Below are 24,068 nucleotides of genomic sequence, written 5' to 3'. Positions count from 1 at the left end.
ATACGTGTCATTGCCAGAAGGTTTGCTGTATCTCCCTGCACAGTCTCAAGGGCATGGAGGAGATTCTAGGAGACAAGCAGTTACTCTAGGAGAGCTGGAGAAGGTCCATAACCCATCAGCAGGACCAGTATCTGCTCCTTTGGGCAAGGAGGAACAGGATGAGCACTGCCAGAGCCCTACAAAATGACCTCCAGCAGGCCACTGGTGGGAATGTCTCTGACCAAACAACCAAAAAGACTTCATGAGGGTGACCCAAGGGCCCCAAGTCCTCTAATGGGCCCTGAGCTCACTGCCCTGCAGGCATGCAGCTCGATTGGCATTCGCCATAGAATACCAGAATTGGCAGATGCACCACTGGTGCCCTGTGCTTTTTACAGATGAGAGCAGGTTCACCCTGAGCACGTGACAGAAGTGAAAGGGTCTGGAGAAGCCATGGAGAACATTATGCTGCCTGTAACATCATTCAGCATGAGCAGATTGGTGGTGGGTTAATGATTGTCTGGGGAGGCATATCCATGGAGGGTCACACAGACCGCTACAGGCTTGACAAAGGCATCTTGGCTGCCATTAGGTATCAGGATGAAATCCTTGGACCCATTGTCAGACCCTATGCTGGTACAGTGGCTCCTGGTGCATGAAAATTCCTGGCCTCATGTGGTGAGAGTATGCAGGCAGTTCCTGGAGGATAAAGGAATTGATACCATTGACTGGCCACCACACTTTCCTGACCTAAATCCAATAGAACACCTCTGGGACATTATGTTTTGGTCCATCCAATGCCACCAGGTTGCACCTCAGACTGTCCAGGAGCTCAGTGATGCCCTGGTCCAGATCTGGGAGGAGATCCCCCACAACACCATCTGTCATCTCATTAGAAGCATGCACCGATGTTGTCAGGCATGTATACAAGAACACAGGGGCCATACAAAGTGCTGCATACAATTTTGAGTTGCTGCAATTAAATTTTGGCAAAATGGACTAGCCTGCCACATAATTTTTTTCACTCTGATTTTTGGGGCGTCTTTGAATTCAGGGCTCTGATCATTTTCATTTCCATCAAACGATGTGGCATCCTTTCGTTCCTAACACATTACCCAGTCTATATCAGTATAGATATCCAGGAGGATTTCTTTTTCCCATTGAGATCTGATGTGTTTTCAAAGTGTTCCTTTATTTTTGAGCAGTTTATATACATGTATATATATATATATATATATATATATATATATATATATATATATATATATATATATATATATATATACACACATATATATATATATATATATATATATATATATATATATATATATATATATATATATATATATATATATATATATATATATATATATATATATATATATATATATATACATATATATATATATATATATATATATATATATATATATATATATATATATATATATACACACACACATATTGTCAGGGATGCCAGGGGCAACCACCCGGCCGGGACGCCGTGAGGGGTCCGCAGGAAGGCCATATTCCCCTGATGCGGGCGGGCGGCGTGCCTACCAGGTGTGCAGCGGGCTCCGAGGACCGTGCCATTGCTGGAGGCGCCCGGGATGGCATGGCGTCGACAAAGTCCACGCCAAGGAGGTGTCCTCGGTTTGACGAGTCCGGGGAGGCGAGTTCCCTGCCTAGTGGCAGCCGGCCCCCACATTTTCTTTTTTACAGGCAGGGACTTCCGGATCCGCGTTGGGCGCATGCCGGTCTGCGGGGCTTCGACAGCACGGCGGCAGCCGCGAGGGCTGCGGAGGAGGAGACGCTGCAGCTCGAGAGGCGCTGGCAACAACACGGCTGCCGGCAAGCACGTCGCCGCCGCAGAAGGGGATGCAAGATGGCCGCAGACCAGAAGTCCCTCTCCCTAAAAGGCACACGATTGGAATGTGTCTTGCGTGCCCGCCAATGACCGTAGAGAGGCAGGGGAGTCCCAATTGGGCCAGAGAAGGAGGCCCACAGGAAGTTGTCGGCGTCGGAGACTAACGAACAGCTAGGCTCCACGCCGGCTGAATGCCTGTTGTTGCCGGCTGCTCTGACGAAGCTGGAGGCGTGCCTTCGGCCCGCAGAGCAGTCTTTGTTGTAGATGCTATGTTCCATCCGGGCTGAAGTGCTGGTACTGGAGAGGAAGGCGCTCGTGGCGCTGAAGGCGTTTCGATCGACAACGGGACGGCACGACACTGGAATCTCCAGTGGAGGGGTACGGCGGAGACTGTGAGTACAGCCGACTCCGTACAGCATGCAGGTGGGTCTGCTGAACATGGCTGTAATGCCAAAGATCAGCTTCAAGTAAGCAGCCCTCCGACAGGAGGTGCGGTGCCGTGGGCTGTATGCGCGGCGAGGGGGGAGTCCGTGAGGACGCTGAATGGACACGGGCTGCTAAGTGCCCCCGGGTCCTAGCGCCCTCCGCCCCGAGTCGGCTGCGGTCTCGCGCCGCACTGTAGGAACGCAGACGGGAAAGAGGCACTTTCTTTTTCATAAGGAGTCTCAAACCGTCATGGCGTCCCAGAGTGAAAGGAGGAATAAGAGGTTGGGTGCCGATTCCTCCGATATGTTGGGACGCGGTGCTGGGTGCACGCGTCCGGGTGCTGGCCACCCTCTGCGGGGGCAGAGGGAATCCCTGAGGCCGGCGGAGAGAGCGCAGGCGGTGCCGGCGGTTCCACCATCAAGAGGGACACGGAAGCTGCGAACAGGGTGCCGAATGCAGGGAGGAACGCTGCCAGTGCGTGGCACAGGAAGGGTGCCTTGGCAGCGGTTCTGCCCCTGTGTTGTTCTCTATTGCAGGGACGGACCCCGGGCAAGCAGTAGGACCCCCTTCGTTGGGGACCTGCCCTCAGATGTCGGACCGTCTGCTGAAGGATCTCTCTACTGGTGTGCGGGTGCCACCACGGCTGGAGGAGGCTGCAAGGGAGCGAGTGACTCCGACCAAAGGGGCGCGGAGGCCTCAGAGGGGGTGCCGAATGAGGGGGCCCCGGGGTGCCGGTAAGAGGGGGGAGCGCAACCTGTGCGAGGCGCAGGGGAGCACCAAGTGATGGTGCTCAGGCCGCGTCTCCGCCCCTATCTTTGTAAAATTGTCGAGATTTTGGATTTCGACATGCTGTACATATTAGCAAGATTAGCAACACCACTCTCATATTTCCGCACAATTTCCTTCTTCGTTTCAATTGTGATCGCTGTTTCTCAAGTTAATAATGACAGTAGTCGAGCACTCAGTTCAAAGCTGGCCGTGTTGTGAACTGCTGTAATAATACACTCCAAAGCAAGACGGTGGTGACTCAGCCTGATGACATCATCATGTGCCGCGCCAGCCCGCTAGCTAACATCCCTTAACAATCGCTTTTTACCTTTGTTACCTTCTCTTCCTTCCTTATCAGTTATGCGTCTTGCTTGCCATGGTCTTAGTGAATTATATATACCTGTATATAAATAAATCACTGCACTGACCGAAATTACGTCCACAAACACATGTATCTGGGCTATGAATGACGCTTACAAACGTTCTCGGCTGTTTGTTTACAATCGCACAAGCGGATACACGTGACCGCATTCGGGTCGTAACGCAAGATGTTGGTCGTAAATCAAAACAAAAATTTTGCTCGTAAATCAAGATGTTCACATGTCAGGCCGGTCGTATGTCAAGGGTCGACTGTACATACATATACAGTATATATACAGTATATATATATATATATATATATATATATATATATATACATACATATATATACACATACACACAGTGGAACCTCGGTTTGCGAGCATCATTCGTTCCGGAAACATGCTCACAGTCCAAAGCACTCGAATATCAAAGTGAATTTCCCCATAAGTAATGGGGAATAGGGTCGTTCCACAACCCAAAACTATTCATATAAAAATGATTAATACAAAATATAAAGTAAAAATACATAAAACAAATTAACCTGCACTTTACCTTTAAAAAGAATCATGGCTGATGCGAGTGAGTTTCTAAACTCTTGTGGGATTCCACCCAACGGAATGACACGCGGAAGAGTGTCCCAAAGCAATCACAGTGTCCCAGCGCCGTAGCAGTTTGCCGTATAAGCATATCCAATAAGATCGCAGACATCCTGTAAGTGCCTGCCGTCGATGGGTGATACAAGGAACATTATAAAGTTACAATAAATAACCGTGCTGTTGCGGTTTCAAAGCTAAATAAAGCTGGTGTTGTTATAGTACTGAGACTCAGCTTTGTGTTTTGTGGAGCAAGACGGGGACTCGCATTTCACAGCACACACACACACACACACAGTCACAATGCTGTAGTAAACAGTATACGCTCGTACGGCTGTTGACTATATGAGTGAGGCACACAGACTCAGACGGAGTATAGGAGACGAATGCCCTCAAGAAGAGAGAGAGAGAGACGCGCACGCAAGTGAGAGAAATAAGGGGAGAGAGAGAGAGAGAGAGAGAGAGAGAGAGAGAGAGAGAGAGAGAGAGAGAGAGAGATTGAGAGAACAACAATCTTCTCAGTTGTGATCACATGACGCTCAGCAGACAAAGTGTATCCATACTACTCGTATTGCAAGACATCACTCATTTGTCAAGTCAAAATTTATTAAAAAATGTACCTCGTCTTGCAAAAAACTCGTAAACCAAGTTACTTGCAAACCGAGGTTCCACTGTGTGTGTGTGTATATATATATATATATATATATATATATACACACATATATACAAACACATACATACATACATATACACACATATATACATACATACATACATACATATACTGTATATATATACACACACACAGACAGTATATATACATACATATACATATATATACACATATAAATATATACACACACAGAGTATGTATGTATGTATGAATTGTAGACTAATATGTGGAAGAAGGTAAAAAAAACTAGATCTGCCAATAATATGTCAAATCAATTTATTAAGTATCACTATTGGCAACCTTTTTTATCTAGATAATAAAAGAAGTTAAAATTATTTTTATAGGCTGTCTTTTGTCGCCTATTTAACTGTGAGCAGTAGAATGTGGAATATATGGTTGTTGTTACATGAATGTAAGAATGTATTGCAGACATTGTAGCTGCTTGAGCAAAGAGACTGTGCTTAAAAAAATATTTGCTTTACCTAGCAGCCTGATGGGCCCATATATAAATTCTTTTTTTTTTCATTTTAATAATTATTCTATGTATGTCGGTTATTGACTATCAACCATATGATCAGTAAAATAATTGGCTATGAAAAAGCAGGCACTGTGACATATCCTTTACTTCATATATCCTTTATATATCCTGCATATCCTTTACCTGATAGCAATTACAAATTACAAGGTAAGAAACACATTGGTGGGATGTGAATTACTTACGTGTATTCAACCTTTAGCAACTGAGAAGTTTACAAATGGCCATTTATCAAAGACAGCTTCTGAAAATGCAAAATCTGTAACTACCAAATTGTTGTACTGTAAACGTAGTTATTTGGAGTACTGTTGAATAAGTGTTCTATTTCATTATACTGGATGTAACTTAAAACTGTCCTTTGTGTAAAGATGCAAAGAGTGGTAAACAACTAAATTCCAAACACAGATTTCTTGAATATGCATTAATATTTCATGTTAGAATGTTAATGTCCTACTGCTGAGAACATTATCTGATGCATGGAAATAACCATGACCATTATCATTAGTTTAATGGTCATTTTCAGGGTTTACCCAGGTTAGCCAGATGACTTTGCCCCCCTCTCTTCCTTCTCTCGCCACAGTGCTGGCAATCCTGTAAGGTAAGATACATTTTTTTCATATCTTCTAACACCACCTCCAACCATGTCTTATTTGGCCTCCATCAGGGTACACTTCCTTACCCAAAAATCATCTGATTTCTGTTCCAACCACAAAACCAAAACCACAAACAGCTGACCACAAACAGCTGACATTTGTATTATAGAGTAGCCTAACTCCACCCACAGAACAAAACCTGCATGAGCGCCACATTTTTGAGTTCAACTGATGAGGATTTCTGATGTCTTTTCAATAGTTATTTAAAAAGACTTTGAGTCTTTAATACTCTCTTTATACTGGTTTGTTCCACTTGCAGAGTACTTCAATCTGTTAACCGTTGGCGCAGTCAGTAACAAATGTAAACACAGCCACAAAACACTTTGCCATCCAAAGAGCAGCAGGTATTAAAGTCTTTTCATTTGGAACAAGCTCAGATTAGAAATGAAAAATAGTACATTGTTAATGTTAGCTGAAGATAATTAGCATAAAAAAGGGCATCAGTAGCATTATTATTCAGATACTTTGGTGTCTTTAAGAGCTCCCTGAACCAGCATTCTGTAGCATGCACCAATTTATATCCATATCCATAGAGGCCAAAAATTGTGTTTAAATCTGAGCAGGTGGCTTAAACACATGGCTCCAAATTCATTAAAAGATGCAGTGCTCTGTCAAATATTCCCATAGACAGGCTGCAATATGAGCAATTTCTCATAACATAATAGAAGCGGGGGTCACTACCCTGCTGTGCTTTCAGATTACAACTTTGCTTCAGTGCATACTCAATTACAAATTTATCAGTCATGTTCAAAAAATAACATGAATTTATTAACATTGTGCAGGAGAGATGATGTACAAGGGTAGCATACCATTTAAATAATTAAGTAAATGTGGTCTTTAAAAAGACAAAGAAAATGGTTCTGCTTTTTAAATTTAGAACTTTAAAATTCTCAACTTACAAGTAGTTTTGCATACACCTAAATGATACAAATAGGTGAGAAAAAGCATGGTGGCACAGTGATTAGTTCTGTCTCCATACAGCTCTCAATACATGGGTTTTACACCCAGCCAGGTCATTTTTGGTCTTTTGTCTATGTGAGGAGTGTTCATAATATTCCAGCATCGCCAATGGTTTTCTCCAGGTACTTATTCCATTTTCTCCCCACATCTTGAAGGCACAGAGTTTAGGGTGAGTGATGTGAGTGTATGTGTCAGAAAATGCATGAGGGAGCATGGCAAAGGGAAAAAAGTCTGCATTACCACGGTCTTACTCTTGAAGTGGATATACAAGTGAATTATAATTCATAATTTCAAAAATATTGTAACATGTGAGTCATTGTCTTGCACCTGAGAGAAGAGGCTGAATCCACAGGCTTCAGGAAAAACAACTTTATTACTACCAAAATAGGCAGAGTCAGGGTCTTTATTCAAATGAGAGATACAATGTTAATATACTCAGACACAGCAAATAAGCAGTAATGAGGCCAGGTTAGTGGCCAGGTTAGACTGTTCCCTGCATCAACCATCGGCCGACCAGCGCATTACATGGTGAGGCTGTACTGTTTCCTCGGTGACAGACAAGTAATCACTGCCTTGATTGACAAAGTTTCAGTGTACCGCGCAGCCTGGGGGATTGTGGGGTCTCAAAAACCTCACAATATATATACAGAGAGAGAGAGAGAGAGAGATAAGCAAAACTGTCTTATAGGAAACAACTTCTGAAAAGAATAAATGACAACATTCTCATCATCCAAGTGATGTATAGAAGCAATTAAAACACAACTTAAGATTATTTTGTAAAAAGATGTTGAATATTAATCAATGGATGCATGGACAGTCTATGTTAATATGCTCCCAGAGTAAATTGTGCAGTTTTGAATACCACACTACAGAAAAAAAAACGTAGAACTAGACGTTTTGCAGAGGAGAGCAATCACGTGTATCACAGGACTAAATGGCATGTCACACTTTGACAGGCTAAGAGAACATTTCACCTAATTCAAGTTCTCAAAATTATAAAAGGCATCAGTAAAAAGGACTCCATTTGGGATTCTTTTAATTAAGATTTAGACGAGGAAGCACTTTTTTTTATACAAAGAGCCTTGTTAATTTAGAACAAATGACAGAGTCATGCAGTTAAAGATGAAAACTTCAAAAACTTAAAAAATATATATTGTGGAAAACGTACCCCCAAACACAGACAGACTGACACCAGGATGTCCACAACACACTCCTTTATTTTATCTTTGAGCATCACAATGCCTTCTCTCACCAACTCTCTTCCTTTCTTCCTCTTTCTCTTCCTCTTCTTCTTTCTCTTCTTTCTCTCTTTCTTTCTTTCTCTTTGACCTCCTTCTTCCTCCTCCTCACAAGCTTCGTCTCCTTCCTCCCAACTCTGGCTCGTCTACTAGAAGGAGGCGGCCCCTTTGATCATGACCCAGATTAGCCCCAGGTGCTCTTCTTGACGTCACTTTCTGGTGTGGCTGAAGTCCCAGGAAAGCACAAGGAAGCACTCCGGGTCTTCTTGGAATTATTTCCAGCACCACTTCCTGGTGTGGCAGAAGTGCTGCCATCCAGGATTTCCTCACTGTCCGGGCGCCCCCTGGCGGTGGCCATGTCCTCTCACGAGTGTCCCAGGTCACTCCTTGTGGCCCCCAAATAGGCCCGGGCGGCTGCCCTCTCGTGGCCGAGGAGTAATAGTGTCCACGTCGGGGACTATCCAGGCATCCCGGCCGGGTTGTGGCCCCTGGCATCCTCGACAATATACAGTATATATCTACATGAGACACTGGGACAGTGGTAGCACTGCTGCCTTGCAGTAAGGAGACATGGGTTCGCTTCCCGGGTCCTCCCTGCATGGAGTTTGCAGGTTCCTCCTCGAGTTTCCTCCAGGTGCTCCGGTTTCCTCCCACATTCCAAAGACATGCAGGTTAGGTGCATTGGCGATCCTAAACTGTCCCTAGTATGTGCTTGGTGTGTGTGCCCTGCGGTGGGCTGGCACCCTGCCCGGGGTTTGTTTCCTGCCTTGCACCCTGTGTTGGCTGGGATTGGCTCCAGCAGACCCCCATGACCCTGTAGTTGGGAAATAGCGGGTTGGAGGATGGATAGATGGATAGATACTGGGACAATTAATCTTTAGCTACAAAATAACAAAGTTTATTTAACTGAATGGTCACCATTCACTTATTAAACATTTTAAAAACTTCTCAAAACACAATTTATATCATTCTCAGACAATGCTTCTGTTGTTGCATTGACACGGTAGTTTTTTTTGTTGTTTTATTGTAGACCAACAAAGTGAATACAGTTGCAATATATAGTAAATTAAGAAAATATTCAGACCTCTTCATTTTCTGTTTTAGATTTAATTTTAAATTAATACACTTGCCATTTCAGTTCATCAATCTATACTTAAAAACCCTTAATAACAAACTGAACACATATTTTCAGACAGGTTTGAAAATGTATTAGGAACTAAAAATTGAAATTTCTTATTCATATAAATATTCAGACTCTTAATTTAGTACTTTAGAGAAACCCTTTTGGGAGTAATTACAGCTTGGAATCTTCTTGGGTAAGTCTCTACAAGCTTAGCACACCTAAATTTAGGTAGTTTATAACATTTCTCCTGGCAGATCCTCTCAAGCACCCTTAGACTGAATGAGAAGTGTCCATAAATTGCCATCTTCAGGTCTCTACACAGATGTTCTATGGGGTTTAAGTCTGGGCTTTGGCTATGTCACTAACAAACAATCAGAGACTTGTCCCAATGCCAATACTGCATTGTCTTAGTTGTATGCGTTTGGTCATTGTTGTACTAAAAGGTGAGTCATCATGCCATTCCAAAGTTGCATTCATTCTAGAAAAGGTTTTCTTCAAGGACCTCTCTGTATTAGGCTGTACACATTCTTCCATTCATTTTGACTAGTTGCCCTGTCCTTGCCACTTAGAAGCACCTCTAATGCAAAATGCTGCCACCAAGTTTCACCACAGGGATGGCATTTGGCACAAGATGAACAGTGCATGGTTTTCATCAAATATAGAGTTTGAAGTTCAGCCAAAACAGTTTAATTTTTGTCTCATCAGACCAGAGATTTTTTTTTTCCCTCACGCTCTTTTTATATGATGGCATATATCTTTTACTCAATTATGGTTTCCATCTAGCTACTCTACCATAAATGTCTGATTGATGAAGTGCTGCTGAGAAGGTCATTCTTCCAACAGGTTCTCCCATCTTGGTAGATGACTTCTGAAACTCTTTTAGAGTGACCATTGGGTTCTTGGTCAACTCCCTGACCAATGATCTCCTTGTCCACTCCGTTTGCTTGGATGTCCAACTCTAGGAATAGTCCTGGTGGTTCCAAACCTCTTACGTTTTACAATTATTGAGGGCACTGTTCTCCTAGGAACATTCATGGCTTTAGAAATTGTATCACAGAGCTCTACAAAGAATTCCTTTTTTGTCCTGAGATGTGAGAATTGTGAGACCTTATATACACAGTGTGCCTTTCTAAACTGTGTCTTATCTATTCAATTTGCCACAGATGCACACTGATGGATAGAAACAGCAATTTAAAATTAAATCTATAAAATAAATCGTGCAAAAAGTGAAGTCTGAATATTTTCTAAAAACACTAAAAAATTAAATGCAGGATTGTCAAGAATTTAATCATGGATTTACTTGTGACTACAAACTGTTAAGACAAAGAAAATCTTGTTTATTTGTAGACACTAGCGGGTTATGCTGCATGCTGATAAGTAAGCCCCAAAAGTTAATAAGGTTCATCTACTATAACTGATTATATTTTGTCACTGTTGTTATCTTCTAGATCTTTTATTGAAGCTATATGATATGCTGTGCATTTTAAGAAGTTGGCTCACAAACCATTATGTTACCGTAGAAGCTGATTTGTTTGATTAAATCTTAATTACCTTCATCTCTGCAAAGAAAATATCTGAACTTGTTATACATACTTCAGAAATCATCAGTTAAAAAAATCTCACAACTAAACCATGAATCCTCTGCACTTCCAGAATGTTGGATGTTTTCTCCTATTCCACTATTTTCAGAACTTTACCAATCAATGTCTAAAACAAGTCTCAAGAAAAACATAGAAAAAAAAAAATTTAATTCAGAATCTTTAACCAAAACCTACACCATCATTTAATTGATTACCATGCCACAAGGTAGTGAGGCAATTGTTATCATCATATCACTCTGTCAACACTTTTTTTAATATATCACTCATACTTGGCACACGTAAGTTACAATTCCATATGATGATATCTGACAGACAACGCAGTTGTTGAAAATGACCAAAATGTATTTATTTCATTCTAGAAATTATTAATAACCTAGCATCGCCCCACCATTGTTTTAATGTATGGTATACTTGGGTGTTTCCAAACCCAAAACAATCTGATAACCTGAAACCTAAATGGCAAAATTAGAAATTAATTATTTTTTCAAAAGGTGGCCAGTTAAATGATCAACACAACATTCTTTTTCATGAATGCTGAAAATTGTAGCTAATATTTCACCTACCCTGAGGTGCAGTAAGAGGTCTTCCATTTTTCTGACACCAGCCTACTGGGTGGATATGTGGACTGCTAAGATCACACCTGTATTAAAATGTAAAATAATATAGATTAAAAATAATACAAAACATAAATTAATTTCATTTTCAAGCAGACCAATTTAGAGGTGGAACGCTGGTATAGAGATTATTTTAGCTTCAACCTGCACCCAGAATCCTAGGTTCATATCCCATGCCTTGTTGTGGTCCATGTGAAGTTTGCCAATTTCCCTTTATCTACAATATCCTCCAAGACAAGTGTTATGTTAACTGGCAATGAAAAACTGGCACACTTTGTGATTGTCAGTTTAAAAAAGAGTTGTGATGGACTAAGCTACCTGCCCGGGAAAAATTTCCGACCTTTACCATGACCTTGCTATGTTAGACTCCAGCACTGGCAACCCTAAATTGGATTAAAGGGGTCTGAGTATGGTATGTTGTGATTGATTTAATAAAAGTTATATAATTCAAGGTGTGACCCTGACTTGTGCTACATATTATCAAACAAGCTAAACATACTCAGCATTTGCCACTTGATAGAATCAGATAGCTTACATTAGATATCTTTTTTCCATTACTTTTGACCATTTCCTGTATTTTATTCATATCCTTGGTTCTTAACTATAGCTGCTTCAATTTTGTCTTTACTGCGCAGACATCAATATTTATTAGGGTGCAACACCTTTGTGAGGAAAGTTAGTAAAGAATGTGTTTCTGCTTTATAAATATGAATGCAGTAAACAAGTATGCTGTATAATATAGAAGAATGTTGTCATAGCTCTTAATCTTTTTATTAACCTTCTTTCATTTTACATGATCCACTTTCCTGCTAGGTTCAAATCACACGTCCAGTCATTAAACACAAAGTTTCCACATCCTGTCTCTTTCTGCATACATTTTACCTCCAGGTATTTAGTTTTTCTCCCATACTGTAGATATTGCCACAGAGATGAAGGAAACTTGCCCTAATGTAACTTTTTTATTATTACAATAAATAGTCAGGACTATACACATTACTTTCTTTCTTGATTAAATTATTTTGATGACTACTGAGTTATTAAATGCATTTAATCATATTTATATCCACAGGCTAGCCTGTATTGCTTTCTTTTTGGTCATCAAAGCTCTACCAGTACATTGTTCAAGATAACCTTACTCTCTTTAAACAGGGAGTATTAAACCTCATTTTGTCACTGACCCATATTTGCTGACAAGCCTCACAATATTACTTCCAGGTACTGTCCTCATACAAATTAATTTTCTTCTTATTAAAATTATACACACAATCCATGAAAAAAAATGATTTTTGTTGTTTCACTAAAAGATCAGACTTATGCTTAATTAAGCACACACTGAACTTTTTCAGCTTCATTTAATGGGCCCTGAAACCACAACATGTTACAGAACTGACAATAAGGGGAAAGGTAATCAATTTTTAAGTTAAAAAAGAGGCAATTTAGAAATGTAAAAACAAATGAAGCTTGGAGAATTAAGAGAAAACTTCTCACTGAAGTTATGGTAGACTCATCATGAATTTGAGACTACTGTATGTGGTTCTTGTATGTTATAATTTGATTTTGACTTGATATTATTTGTTAATCCCTGGGGGGAAATTGTCTTTTCACATGACCTTTTTGGGGGTCACAGTGCAGGGTCAGATATTGTACGAAAATTTTTCAGGTTAAGGGCCTTTCTCAAATGCACAACGGGGTAGGATTCCTTTTTTGACAGTAATGGGACTTGAACCAGCAACATTCCATATATCAGCACAGAACCTTAGACACACTGCCTCACAGAACCACCACTCCGCCACTTGCTGTTAGACTACACTATTTCAATAATACATTGTTTCCGTTAATGATTGTGTTAAAAAAGCAAGCTTGCCATCAAACTAATAAATGGTAATGTATTACCTCTATTTAAGTTCAAGTGATGCCAGGGAGGGAAAAAATACAATTTTGTTGATGTGAAGATCAGAGACAGGTCTCTTACCAGTAATCATATGTGTCATCCCAGTTGTCAAAGTGCACTAGTAAGTAATCATCTACAATGTCTGCAACTGATGCAACACATATCAGTGATGGATTTTTCCGGTCAACAGCTTCTAACTTCATGCCTACTTGGATGTCACTTGACAAAATTGACTGAAAAACACAAACATCCATGTTAATGGGCTACAAATGATTACTCATATAAAAGGAATAGTTAAAGTATAAAACTTTTATGCCAAGTAAATATTCTTGATTAAACCCCTTAGGAACATTTGATATATTTGTGGCATTTGTGAAGGTTGTATACTGTGTTTATAATTTATTTTTGTGTGTCATACAGTTAGCATCAGTAAGAAACAAGTATTGCATAATTAAAGTGGTAATCCATATTTATAATTACAAGCATGCACATTTGTACATAATTTACCATTTATAAATCACAAACATCTCATAAATGTTTGTAAATGAACACTCCACAAACCCCATCCAGTTGCTACCCTGAAACAACCATGTATGGACTATGCTAAACAACATCGTACATATACAGTCAAGATGCTGCAGACCTTCACTGGCAGATAGAGCATCTCTCAGGGGGTTGGAGAAAAGTATTAGGGGCCAGAGTGTGAGCAGGTAGACACTATTACCTTTCAAATGTAATGACATGATTGTTGTTATAATTAATAGTATACACCAAATGAAAAAATTAAGATTCAGCCAGTTGCCTTACCAACAAGCTAGCCAACATGAACTGCAACATTAACAAGTCATCTACCAATGCTACTTTGCCTGAAAATAAATAAATGGGGTTTCCCAGGCCACTGAGCCACAATGTCAGTCTCACCTTGGCATCACAGATAACTTGTACATTAATAGAATGCAACTTCTGTTAACAAAAACAGCTTCATGCTTTTAGGTGCACTTATCGCAGTACAAGTACAGTCAAATGCTCAGATCATGTTAGGAAAACCAGCCACTGCTGCAATTTGCCTTTTCATGCAAGACAATAAGTAAGTTGAATGTAATGCCTTGTCAGTCAGTAAGTTCTCCTTTGCATATGTCCATTTTCATACAAATAGTGCAAAACAAGACATGTTGTGTCAAACCATTATGCTATGAATAGGCTACAGAGCATTAGATTACAGCTTTTTGTATGTAGTGAGTGAATCAAACCCCTGTGTTTTACTTAATGCAATTACTGAAAACAAATGATTAAATTTGTTTATAATCCTGAAATGTTAAAATAGGTAGATTAAATAAACTTACAAAAACAAAAACGTTTCATTGCAAAAAAACAGCATTAGCGCTCGTAAATCAATATATAGTCTGTACATAACATTCCTAAATTTTGATGTTTAATATGTTTGTCACATCAGTGTACATAAAAATAATGTCTCAATGATGTGAATTATTGTACATGTGAGTCAACTTTTAGCTGGTCTGGCTACATTTCCCTACTTGATCAAGGGTGTCAGCATTTCCCACTTTTTCTGAAATGCTGCATACAGACAGGTCTGAGTTGTCGTAAATATTTGCAAGTTCTCTTGTTTTCTTCTTCTATAAATCCAACTTTTACATGGAAAGTTGTGTATGTACATTTTGGGCATCTTTTTGTGAGTATTTAAGTTTTGTATTGTCTGACCCTTGGTGTGCAAGGACAGTGATTTTTCCTGTGTGCCTGTAGAATGTGGCAGATTTATTATCAAATGTGGATTGTGTGAAGTGCCTGAATTAATTATTTTGGTCTGCCAACAATTCACAAGAAAAAGCAGAATTTCAAAAGAAAGCTGAGATGACAAAGTATATAGAAAGACAACAATGGATTCTGGGTACAGTTTTTAAAGTTAAAGCATGTTTAACAAGTCTCTGGATAAAACCAAAAAGTTATCTGTCCCTGTTTTTGAGGTGAGTTTTAGTTATCATTGACTCAAGTAATTATGTAAAATTCTGCCTACATGTTGAACGTATCGACGACAGCAAAGTATGATGTGGTTCTATCAGTATGCTTTACTTCAGTTTATAAACAGCAGTGGGTAAGGAAAAATGCTGAAATGTTGTGATACAATATTTACAGTATTCACTGCATGTCTTGTTATTTTTTTCTATTTTTTTTATTCCATGATGTAACTGTTAATATAATGCAAAATAAACACAATAGCTGTGTTTCCACTTAAGGTGTATTTCAGGTTGTCAAAACATTACCAGTTGGACTGATCATTGTGCAGGTTTTTATATTTCAAGCACTCCAATATGCATGAAGGAGTGTAAAGGCTAGCAGTCTCTATGATCTGGAGAAACGATCTTTGTTTTTAAAAGAGTTAAATATCTATATATATAATTCACTAAGGCAAGACAACCATGGAAAGCACACTGGAAGGGGTGTGGATTCACTAAGCCGCCGACAAGTGAGACACCTATGGCACACGCAGGAAGGAGCCACGCCCACCAACTACAAGATCATTGGATACGACGACAACTCACAGAGCCACGCCCACCAACTCGGACGCGATGACACAGAAAAACCGGTGTCATTTATATTCGTCTGTTGTAGAGGTCACATGCAGGACCGACACACGTTGACTGTTAATAGAGGCAAGTTTCTCGCGGTGGTGAATCGCCATATGCGGCATGTAAAACTGTTTGCGAGGGGTATCCCATGGGATCCTTAAAACGTTCCTTTACAACTGAGGTTAAAATACAATGAAGTGAGCAGTCTTTAAAAAAATGAGTTTTCGGTTACGACGCACGACCGCGTCCACTATAGTAAACTGTTTTACACGCTACATACAGCAATTCGCATCCGCGACAAACATGCGTCTTCTTAGATACTCCTGCACTTTGTACACACCCCCCTCCCACCGTGGTCGGGTGTCTTGGTGGATTATATATAGAAAGGCAGCCAAAACCGCACAGAGCAATGAAAGGTCTACGTGAGTCACAGGTGCATCTGGACTGCACAAAGACGACAACGACTCGAGTGACGAGTTGGAGGTGGGCACATGAGCAGGCAGTGTATACTGAACGAGAAATCAGCAGACTAGCATGACGGAGGGAGCGGAGTGGATGTCCTCCTACTCTCCTCCCGTTCCACCCTGAGCGCCGCACGGACGATTGTCTGTTAGTTCGTTCCGTGCATTGGTTAAAAGCCAATGAAGGAAGCAGTCTTTAAAAACCAATAAGCCCTGTGCCTCTGTTTCATTATCGTCTCACCTGCTTCACCAATGCAGGCCCCGCAACAGGGAGCCAACCGGGTAACCAAAGTCTTTGGGTTCGGGGTGGGGGGGGGAGTATGGTTACAAAGCTGAAACTTAAAGAAATTGACGGAAGGGCACCACCAGGTGTGGAGCCTTTCGCTTCATTTGACTCAACACAGGAAACCTCACCCGGCCTGGACACGGACAGGATTGACAGATAGATAGCTCTTTCTCGATTCTGTGGGTGGTGGTGCATGGCAGTTCTTAGTTGGTGGAGCGATTTGGCTGGTTATTTCAAAACAACGAGACTCCGCCTGCTAAATAGTTACACGACCCAACAGCGTCGGCGCCCAAATTCTTAGAGGGACAAGTGGCTTTCAGCCACGTGAGATTGAGCATTAACAGGTCTGTGATGCACTTGTATGTCCGGTACTGCACGCGTGCTACACTGAATGGATCAACGTGTGTCTACCCGGCGTGGGGAGGCCTGGGTAAGCCGTTGAACCCCATTCGTGATGGAGACCGTGGCTTCCAATTGTTCCCCACGAACAAGAAATTCCCAGTACGTGTGGGTCATACGCTCACACTGATTACGTCCCTGCCCTTTGTAAAGCCCCACCATGGTCGGGTGACTTGGTGGATTATATATAAAAAAAAAGCAGCTGGAACCGCAAAGAACAATGAAAAATCAACGTGGAAACCGACTGAGGCGGTGTTTGGAAAATTAACAGTCAACGTGACTCACAGGTGCGTGTGGACTGTACACAGACGAAAGCGACTCAGGTAGGGAGTTGGGGCAGGCACATAAGCGGGCAGTGCGTACTGAACGAGCGCCGTTCAACCCCATCCTTCGCTTTGGAAGGAGAAAGCACGACGGTGCTCCTCCTGTTGTCAGTCACAGACAATTGTACGTTGGTTCGTAGCGTGCATTGTTGCAAAGTTACTTTTCTTGGTGGTCTATTAAATTACAGATTTTTCAAATGTTTATTTTTTCCTCTGTGCTTAAAAATCATTTAAAAAATCGGCCTGATTATGCGGCACTAGTGTAATATAATTAGATTTCTCGTTGTTGCTCATATAATTAGATTTCTCGTTGTTGCTCTCATTATGCTGCAACAGAAATTTCTAGTTCTGAATATTTTACTTTCTGAGAAAATCAACTAAATTGTCTTGCTTAGTACTCTCCCATCCATCAACTTTTCTCTTGTTGTTTAAATTGCATCATTAGCTCAAACATTAGCTTCCATATTATTTAATGCTTGGTTTTAATGTTTTTAAAAAGTCAGATGAAGCAATCAAGATGTTAGCTCATAAAGCAAGCAAACTAAATGAAAATGTGTAGAAACTGTTTAAACACATATACACTGAAAATGTAGTAAGAATCTTTTTGATATAGAAAAGCAAAAACTATACAAATACTCATTAACTGAAATTACAAGCAAAGAGCTAAGGCAAGCCATGAAAACTTTCTTTATCAGTAAGAATTAACTTCTAATTAAGACAACGACTGGAAATAAATCTACAGCCACTGTGACTCTGCAGGAACTAAATTCCATACTTCATTCTAGACAAATCTTGTTTAAAAGCTTTTGCAACATGCATTTATCCCATCAATGGCCAGAACAAAAGTATTAAACAATGTTAATTCAATTCAATTGCATTTTCTATACCTATACAGTTTTGTGTAAGGTAATTTAGATATTAAATTAATCTTTATTCTTTTAATTTGAAGAAAATTAGTTTTATATTTTATTAATTTAGAATATTGAGGGCATACTATATCTTGAACAACAATCAATGTTATTTAGAATCAATAAGCATTTTGGAAAAAATATCTTGCTGAAGGTAAAAAAAAAAAAAAAAAAAAAAAACTTGTTGTTTAGTCATTTCTAAACCTGAAACCATTTTAAAAATGTTTCATCCTAAAAACAATTTATTGTACATTACTACAGAATAGGGTAAGGCGTTATATCAAATGTTTAAATTTTAAAACTTACATTAATGTGGTTCTTGAAAAGATTCTTTGGTGCTGAAGGAGAATTACAAGCCTGCAAATAAGTTGACCACTCAAACTCATTTTCCTTATAACCTAAAAAGGAGGTAAAAAAGTCATATTTCTAACTAAATATCTGGAGTAATCAAAGTACAATTTATCTTAAAACTAACATTGCCATACTAGCTTCATTACAGTACATGGTGTATTAGGTCCCATAGCATCTTGGAACAAGTTATTCATGTCCATAGGAACACACAAAAAAAATATTCTGTTTATCCTTATACTGGGTGAGACAAAAAGAAGTACCATATTTCAAAAGTTTATTCTACAAAACCGCTACTAACTAAAATAAATTTCATTATGACACAAGAAAGGGTATACAAAATAGATTTTTTTTCACTGGGTTTTAAAGATGATGTCTTCAAGGTAGAGGCCATCATTAGTGATACACTCTTTGAGACAATTTCTGAACGCTTGCATGACTCATTCGGCTATTTCAAGGGGAATAGCTGCAATTTCGTGGCCAATAGCATCCTTGAGGGCTTCATGGTTTTGAGGTTAGTGTGTGTATGCCTTCGACTTGAGATAGCCCCACAAGAAGAAATCACACAGAGCGAGTTCAGGCAAACGTGAAGGCCATCACAAAATTGCTACACAGGGCGATTGGCTTCCCCGGAAACACATCCCGCAAAACTTGCATGGATCTCCACGCTGTAGTTGTATGGATGGAAATTAAGGTCCTCATGGAAAATCCTCCTCAAAAATGTGTTGGAAATGCCTAAGGAAAAGCACGTTAACACGTTGAACATCTAGGAGACTGCAAAATTGATGCCCTTACAGCTTGGATGTTTTCACACATTTGTACAGTGCAAGAATGGCCTGAAGATTTTCTGTTCAATGTTGTACACCTCTGTCTAAAAATAGCCACCCACTGAAGAACTGTTTTCCGATTTGGGACGTCACTGGTAGGAAGAATGGTGAAGTGCGTTCGGAAGGCGCGTTGTGTAGTGATGATGGATTTGTTGTTTGTGGAGAACGCTTCGACAGTGAAAGCACGGTGTGCACCGGACCAAAGCATTTTGTCAACTGACAAACTGTATGGGATTGCCTATCAAAGGACCCCCAACCCACTCGGCAGCCTCTACCTCGCCCAATGACCTTGAGAAATGTGGTACTTCATTTTGGCTCACTGTACAATACTCCATGGATTTTGTATTCTTAGTTCATATCATATTACAATAGCAGAGGCAACACCTCATGGATTTAGTATTTTTAGTTCAAAGTTCACTACATTTTGAGTCAGCACATTGTGCATTTCTCCAAGAACTCTGGTTTTCTTCCTACATCCCTAAGGATGTCCATATTAGGTTAAGTGGTAATCCTAAATTAGCATCTTGGTTGGGGATGTGTGCGTTGGCAAAGGTGTGCACTGATCTACTAGTGCCACAGGCAGTTTTGATTCTTGCCTTACACCAGGCTTCCCTGTGATCCTGAATAGAATAGGATGTCATAGCCTACAACTATAATAAAAGAGTTTTATGTAGAAACCAAAAACAAGTACCAGGAGGTGACAGAATGAAGAAAATAAGAAATAATGGCAAAAAGCAAAGTGGTTTAGGTCTATAAAGATGAAATGACAAAAGCCTCTTGCACTTTAAATCAAGTGGAGATAATGAAAACAACTTTAACAAAATAAAATCATGACATGCTCACAATCATATATACCAACCAGGACAGATATTGGTCCAAAAGGTACACAAACTGAACTACTCTGGGTCTGATATCAGATTAAATCACATTTCATTACTGATGGAAGTAGCACTGAAACTGAAGACAGGCAGAGACAAAAGAAAGGAAAGAATCTATTTAGAAATCCTCAAAAGAAACCGACAAGATAAGTAAGAACACAGAGCAAAGGCTGTAAAACAGAGATAAACCATGCAAACATGTGACAGAAAAAGTGTACAGATACAATACTCAAAGAGGCAATTGAGTGCTCAGGGTAAAAAATAAAAAGGATATGACTTTAAAGAAACCATGAATAAATACAGAGATTCAGTGGAAGGAGACAGCAATGAAGTAAAGAGATTAAATCTACTGTAGCAAAAAACAGAAGGAAGCAGTGAACTTTCCATAATGCACAACAAAAGATGACAACTATGACAATGCACATCACCACTGGATAGAGATAGACATGTCATGATTTATTTACTAAACAGCAGGCATGAGTAAGACAAACAATACAATTTAGAACACTGTCAGTTCTGTTGCATCATAGTAATGAAGCATTGTGAATGTATTAACAGTTAGTAAAGAGAAGAATAATAATGGCTCCATGGGTCAATTGCTTCTGATCTGTGCATGCCTAGCTAAGCACAGGTATTCCCACTGCTTGTTTACTGTTAGCTCTTCTCTGGCAAAAATAAAACTGATATAAATTGGTCAAAGTATATACAGTACAATACCCACTGGTACTGTGTAAAATGTTTATAAAAGGTTAATAAATTTTAATAGTTTGGTTTGTTTTGACTACACCTCATCCATACAACAGAAGACAGGGAGTGAAACAGATGTAGATAATCAGAAGCAGTATACTCAGATGAAGTGTCAGCCAAGGTTGCTTGTTTCAGCCATGACTATAATAACTTCATAGTCTAACAAAGGGTATTTGAAGTAATACATGATGCAAAGGAAGGGCAATAAAATGTCATCTAAGGTTTTCACACAGTAAAGCCACAGAATAAGACAACAAACATGTGCTGGACATTAGGAACATGATATGTTGATCTTTATGAAGAAGACCAAATTCAAGGTCTTTATGAAGAATATATAAATAGGGGAGAGGATAAATGAGTTAAAACATTACAGTAGACACAATAAAGGAGATCAACAAATAGAATTCCCTACTTGAGACTAGGTACAAATATTTAAAGGTAAAAAAGGTGCAAAACTGGGATCAAGTGGAAAAATCACAGAGGCAAAAGATGCAAACAACAAGGAAACAGATGTATTAGGAAAGCTTGTGAACCAGGATTCCACACAGAAAATTGCTAAAATAGCAGAATGAAGCACAGCATTATCCATTTCAGATACAGTACATGAAAGCTGATGTATAGAAGCAGCAGATCAAACACTTATATAACATGAAAATTAAGACACAGGAAGGATTCAGACAATCATATGAATGAATTCATCTTGCAAGCATATTCACAAATCTAGATTGAAAGCAGTGAGAGCAAAATAAAGAAAAAAGAAAATATATACATTACATAGACATGAAGCAATGCTGGCACAAGACAACGGATACACAAACAAAATCATCCCTTACTTTTCTGCCATACAGTTAGCTCTACATATAAACTGACGTCGAGACTGCATCTTCTAGGGAAGCATAAAACATAAAGAGGACGTCAATGTGGTTAGGCATAATACTATAACTGAGATGGAATTCCAAAGGAGTTTTTTTTTCTAAAATAAAAAGGTTGGTTCTCTTTTATTAGAGTTTGGTCAAATCCCCAAAGTCATAGTAAACTACTGTGCAACACATAGCACATATATGATGACCACTCCAACATGATATCAGGTGACAACGTTAGTTTAACCTTACGGTGCCACCCTAATAAGTAAAATAACTTCCAAGTATTTTTCAGTGTATTCTTTATTGTGGACAAGCTGTCAAATGCATAGAATGATAAGCTTAATACTGTTAATTGATCTACCAATTAAGGAATTATTACTGCTAATAAGGACAAATAGCTTTTAAGGCACATACCTTTAGGACCATGAAGCTTGTGTCCAGTTTTCTCACACCACCCTACTGGGCGAATACCAAATGAATCAGCATTAACCCAAAAATCATAACAGTCTGAGTAATCATCAAAATGAAGTCTAATGCGATAGCCAAGAATCTGAAAAAACAAAGCAGAAACAAAAGATTATGTATTTCTTCTTTAGGGTGGCACAATGGCGCAGTGGGTAGCGCTGCTGCCTCGCAGTTAGGAGACCCAGGTTCGCTTCATGGGTCCTCCCTCCGTGGAGTTTGCATGTTCTCCCCCTGTCTGCGTGCGTTTCCTCCAGGTACTCCAGTTTCCTCCCACAGTCCAAAGACATGCAGGTTAAGTGGACTGGCAATTCTAAATTGTCCCTGGTGTGTGTGTGTGTGTGTGTGTGTGTGTGTGTGTGTGTGTGTGTGTGTGTGTGTGTGTGTGTGTGTGTGTGTGTGTGTGTGTGTGTGTGCACGCGCGTACCCTGCGGTGGGCTGGCGCCCTGCCTGGGGCTTGTTTCCTGCCTTACGCCCTGTGTTGGCTGGGATTGGCTCCAGCGGTCCCCCGTGGCCCTGTGGTTTGGATGTAGCAGGTTGGATAATGGATGGATAGATTTCTTCTTTAAAAATCAATTTTTAGATATTGTCAGTACTTAGAAGAGTGCACTTTCTATTGTTCTGATGCATGTCTGAGAGGTACATTGGGTACAATATATTCAAATTAGGGCACCATCTCTGTCTGTGTGTAGTTTACATTCTTAAGCATGTCTTCATGCATTTCTCCAGGCACTCCAATTAAGCTCCCGCATCCAAAAGACATGTGAATATATATTTTTTTCAAATTTTATTGATTTTATTGTAATCATTCCATACAAATGGATCAATTTTTACAAAAAATAGGATTGAAAACAAATCAACCCCCACCCCTAAGAACGAGAGCATGCCTAATGGAGTAAAACTTAAAGCTTGTAAACGTACATAAATTGATGAGTTTAACAGGCGGATAAAGATGAATGGAGAAATAAAAGATATGCGAAGAGAATTACTTCCTCACTGATTTAAGAGCTTATTCTAAAATATTATTGATTAGATCCTGCCAGGTTCTGATAAAGATCTGCACAGATCCTCTAACTGAGACTTTGATTTTTTCCAATTTCAAATAGTATAACACATCTGTTACCCACTGAGTTAAAAGAGGAGAGTTAGGATTCTTCCAGTTTAGCAAAATAAGTCTGTGTGCCAATAGTGTAGTGAAGGCAATCACAGTTTTTTTTGTCCTTCTCCGCTTTAGGCTCATGTGGAAGAACACCAAACACAGCTGTTAATGGGTTAGGAGGGATTGTGACACCAAGGCTGTCTGAAAGGTCCCTAAAAATTTTTGTCCAGAATGATGTTAATTTGGTGCAAGCCCAAAACATGTGACCCAGTGAGGATAGGTTCAGTAATAAAACTGAAAGTTAGGTAGAGCCATGCCAACCTCTGCCTTGGGTTTTGTATGGTCATTTTTTGGATACGTGAATATTTTGAGTTCCAAATAAATGAGGTTATGGTTGAATCTAATTGCTTAAAAATTTATTTATTGATGTTTTCGGAGATGGCTGTGGCGACCTGGCTGGGACGCCCAGGAAGACTGGAGGAGGGCTTACGCCTTCCCCAGACCATGTGGGGGCGACCGCCCTGGTACCTTTGGGGGCCACGGGTACAGAGCTTTGAAGCTCAACCACGTAGGGGCCCGTGGTCACCACCGGGGG

The 24,068-nt window shown here is 39.9% G+C and overlaps 1 protein-coding gene across 2 annotated transcripts in view; it reads right to left on the bottom strand.

Annotated features, from left to right (window-relative positions):
* The window catches only part of LOC120530360 (lethal(3)malignant brain tumor-like protein 4), a 478,825-nt gene that overhangs the window by 318,497 nt on the left and 136,260 nt on the right, over nucleotides 1-24,068 (bottom strand). For both annotated transcript variants that reach the window (XM_039754804.1, XM_039754805.1), the window contains exons 6-9: nucleotides 22,327-22,462; nucleotides 18,556-18,647; nucleotides 13,369-13,520; nucleotides 11,346-11,422 (exon numbers count right to left, since the gene is read on the bottom strand). In XM_039754804.1, the coding sequence (XP_039610738.1) occupies nucleotides 11,346-11,422; nucleotides 13,369-13,520; nucleotides 18,556-18,647; nucleotides 22,327-22,462 (457 nt within the window). The remainder of the gene's footprint in view (nucleotides 1-11,345; nucleotides 11,423-13,368; nucleotides 13,521-18,555; nucleotides 18,648-22,326; nucleotides 22,463-24,068) is intronic.

The sequence above is a fragment of the Polypterus senegalus genome, chromosome 5 (genome assembly GCF_016835505.1).
Source record: "Polypterus senegalus isolate Bchr_013 chromosome 5, ASM1683550v1, whole genome shotgun sequence".
Taxonomy (NCBI): Eukaryota; Metazoa; Chordata; class Cladistia; order Polypteriformes; family Polypteridae; genus Polypterus; species Polypterus senegalus.
Note: the sequence above shows the minus strand (reverse complement) of the source record. Positions and strands in the feature narration are given on the sequence as shown.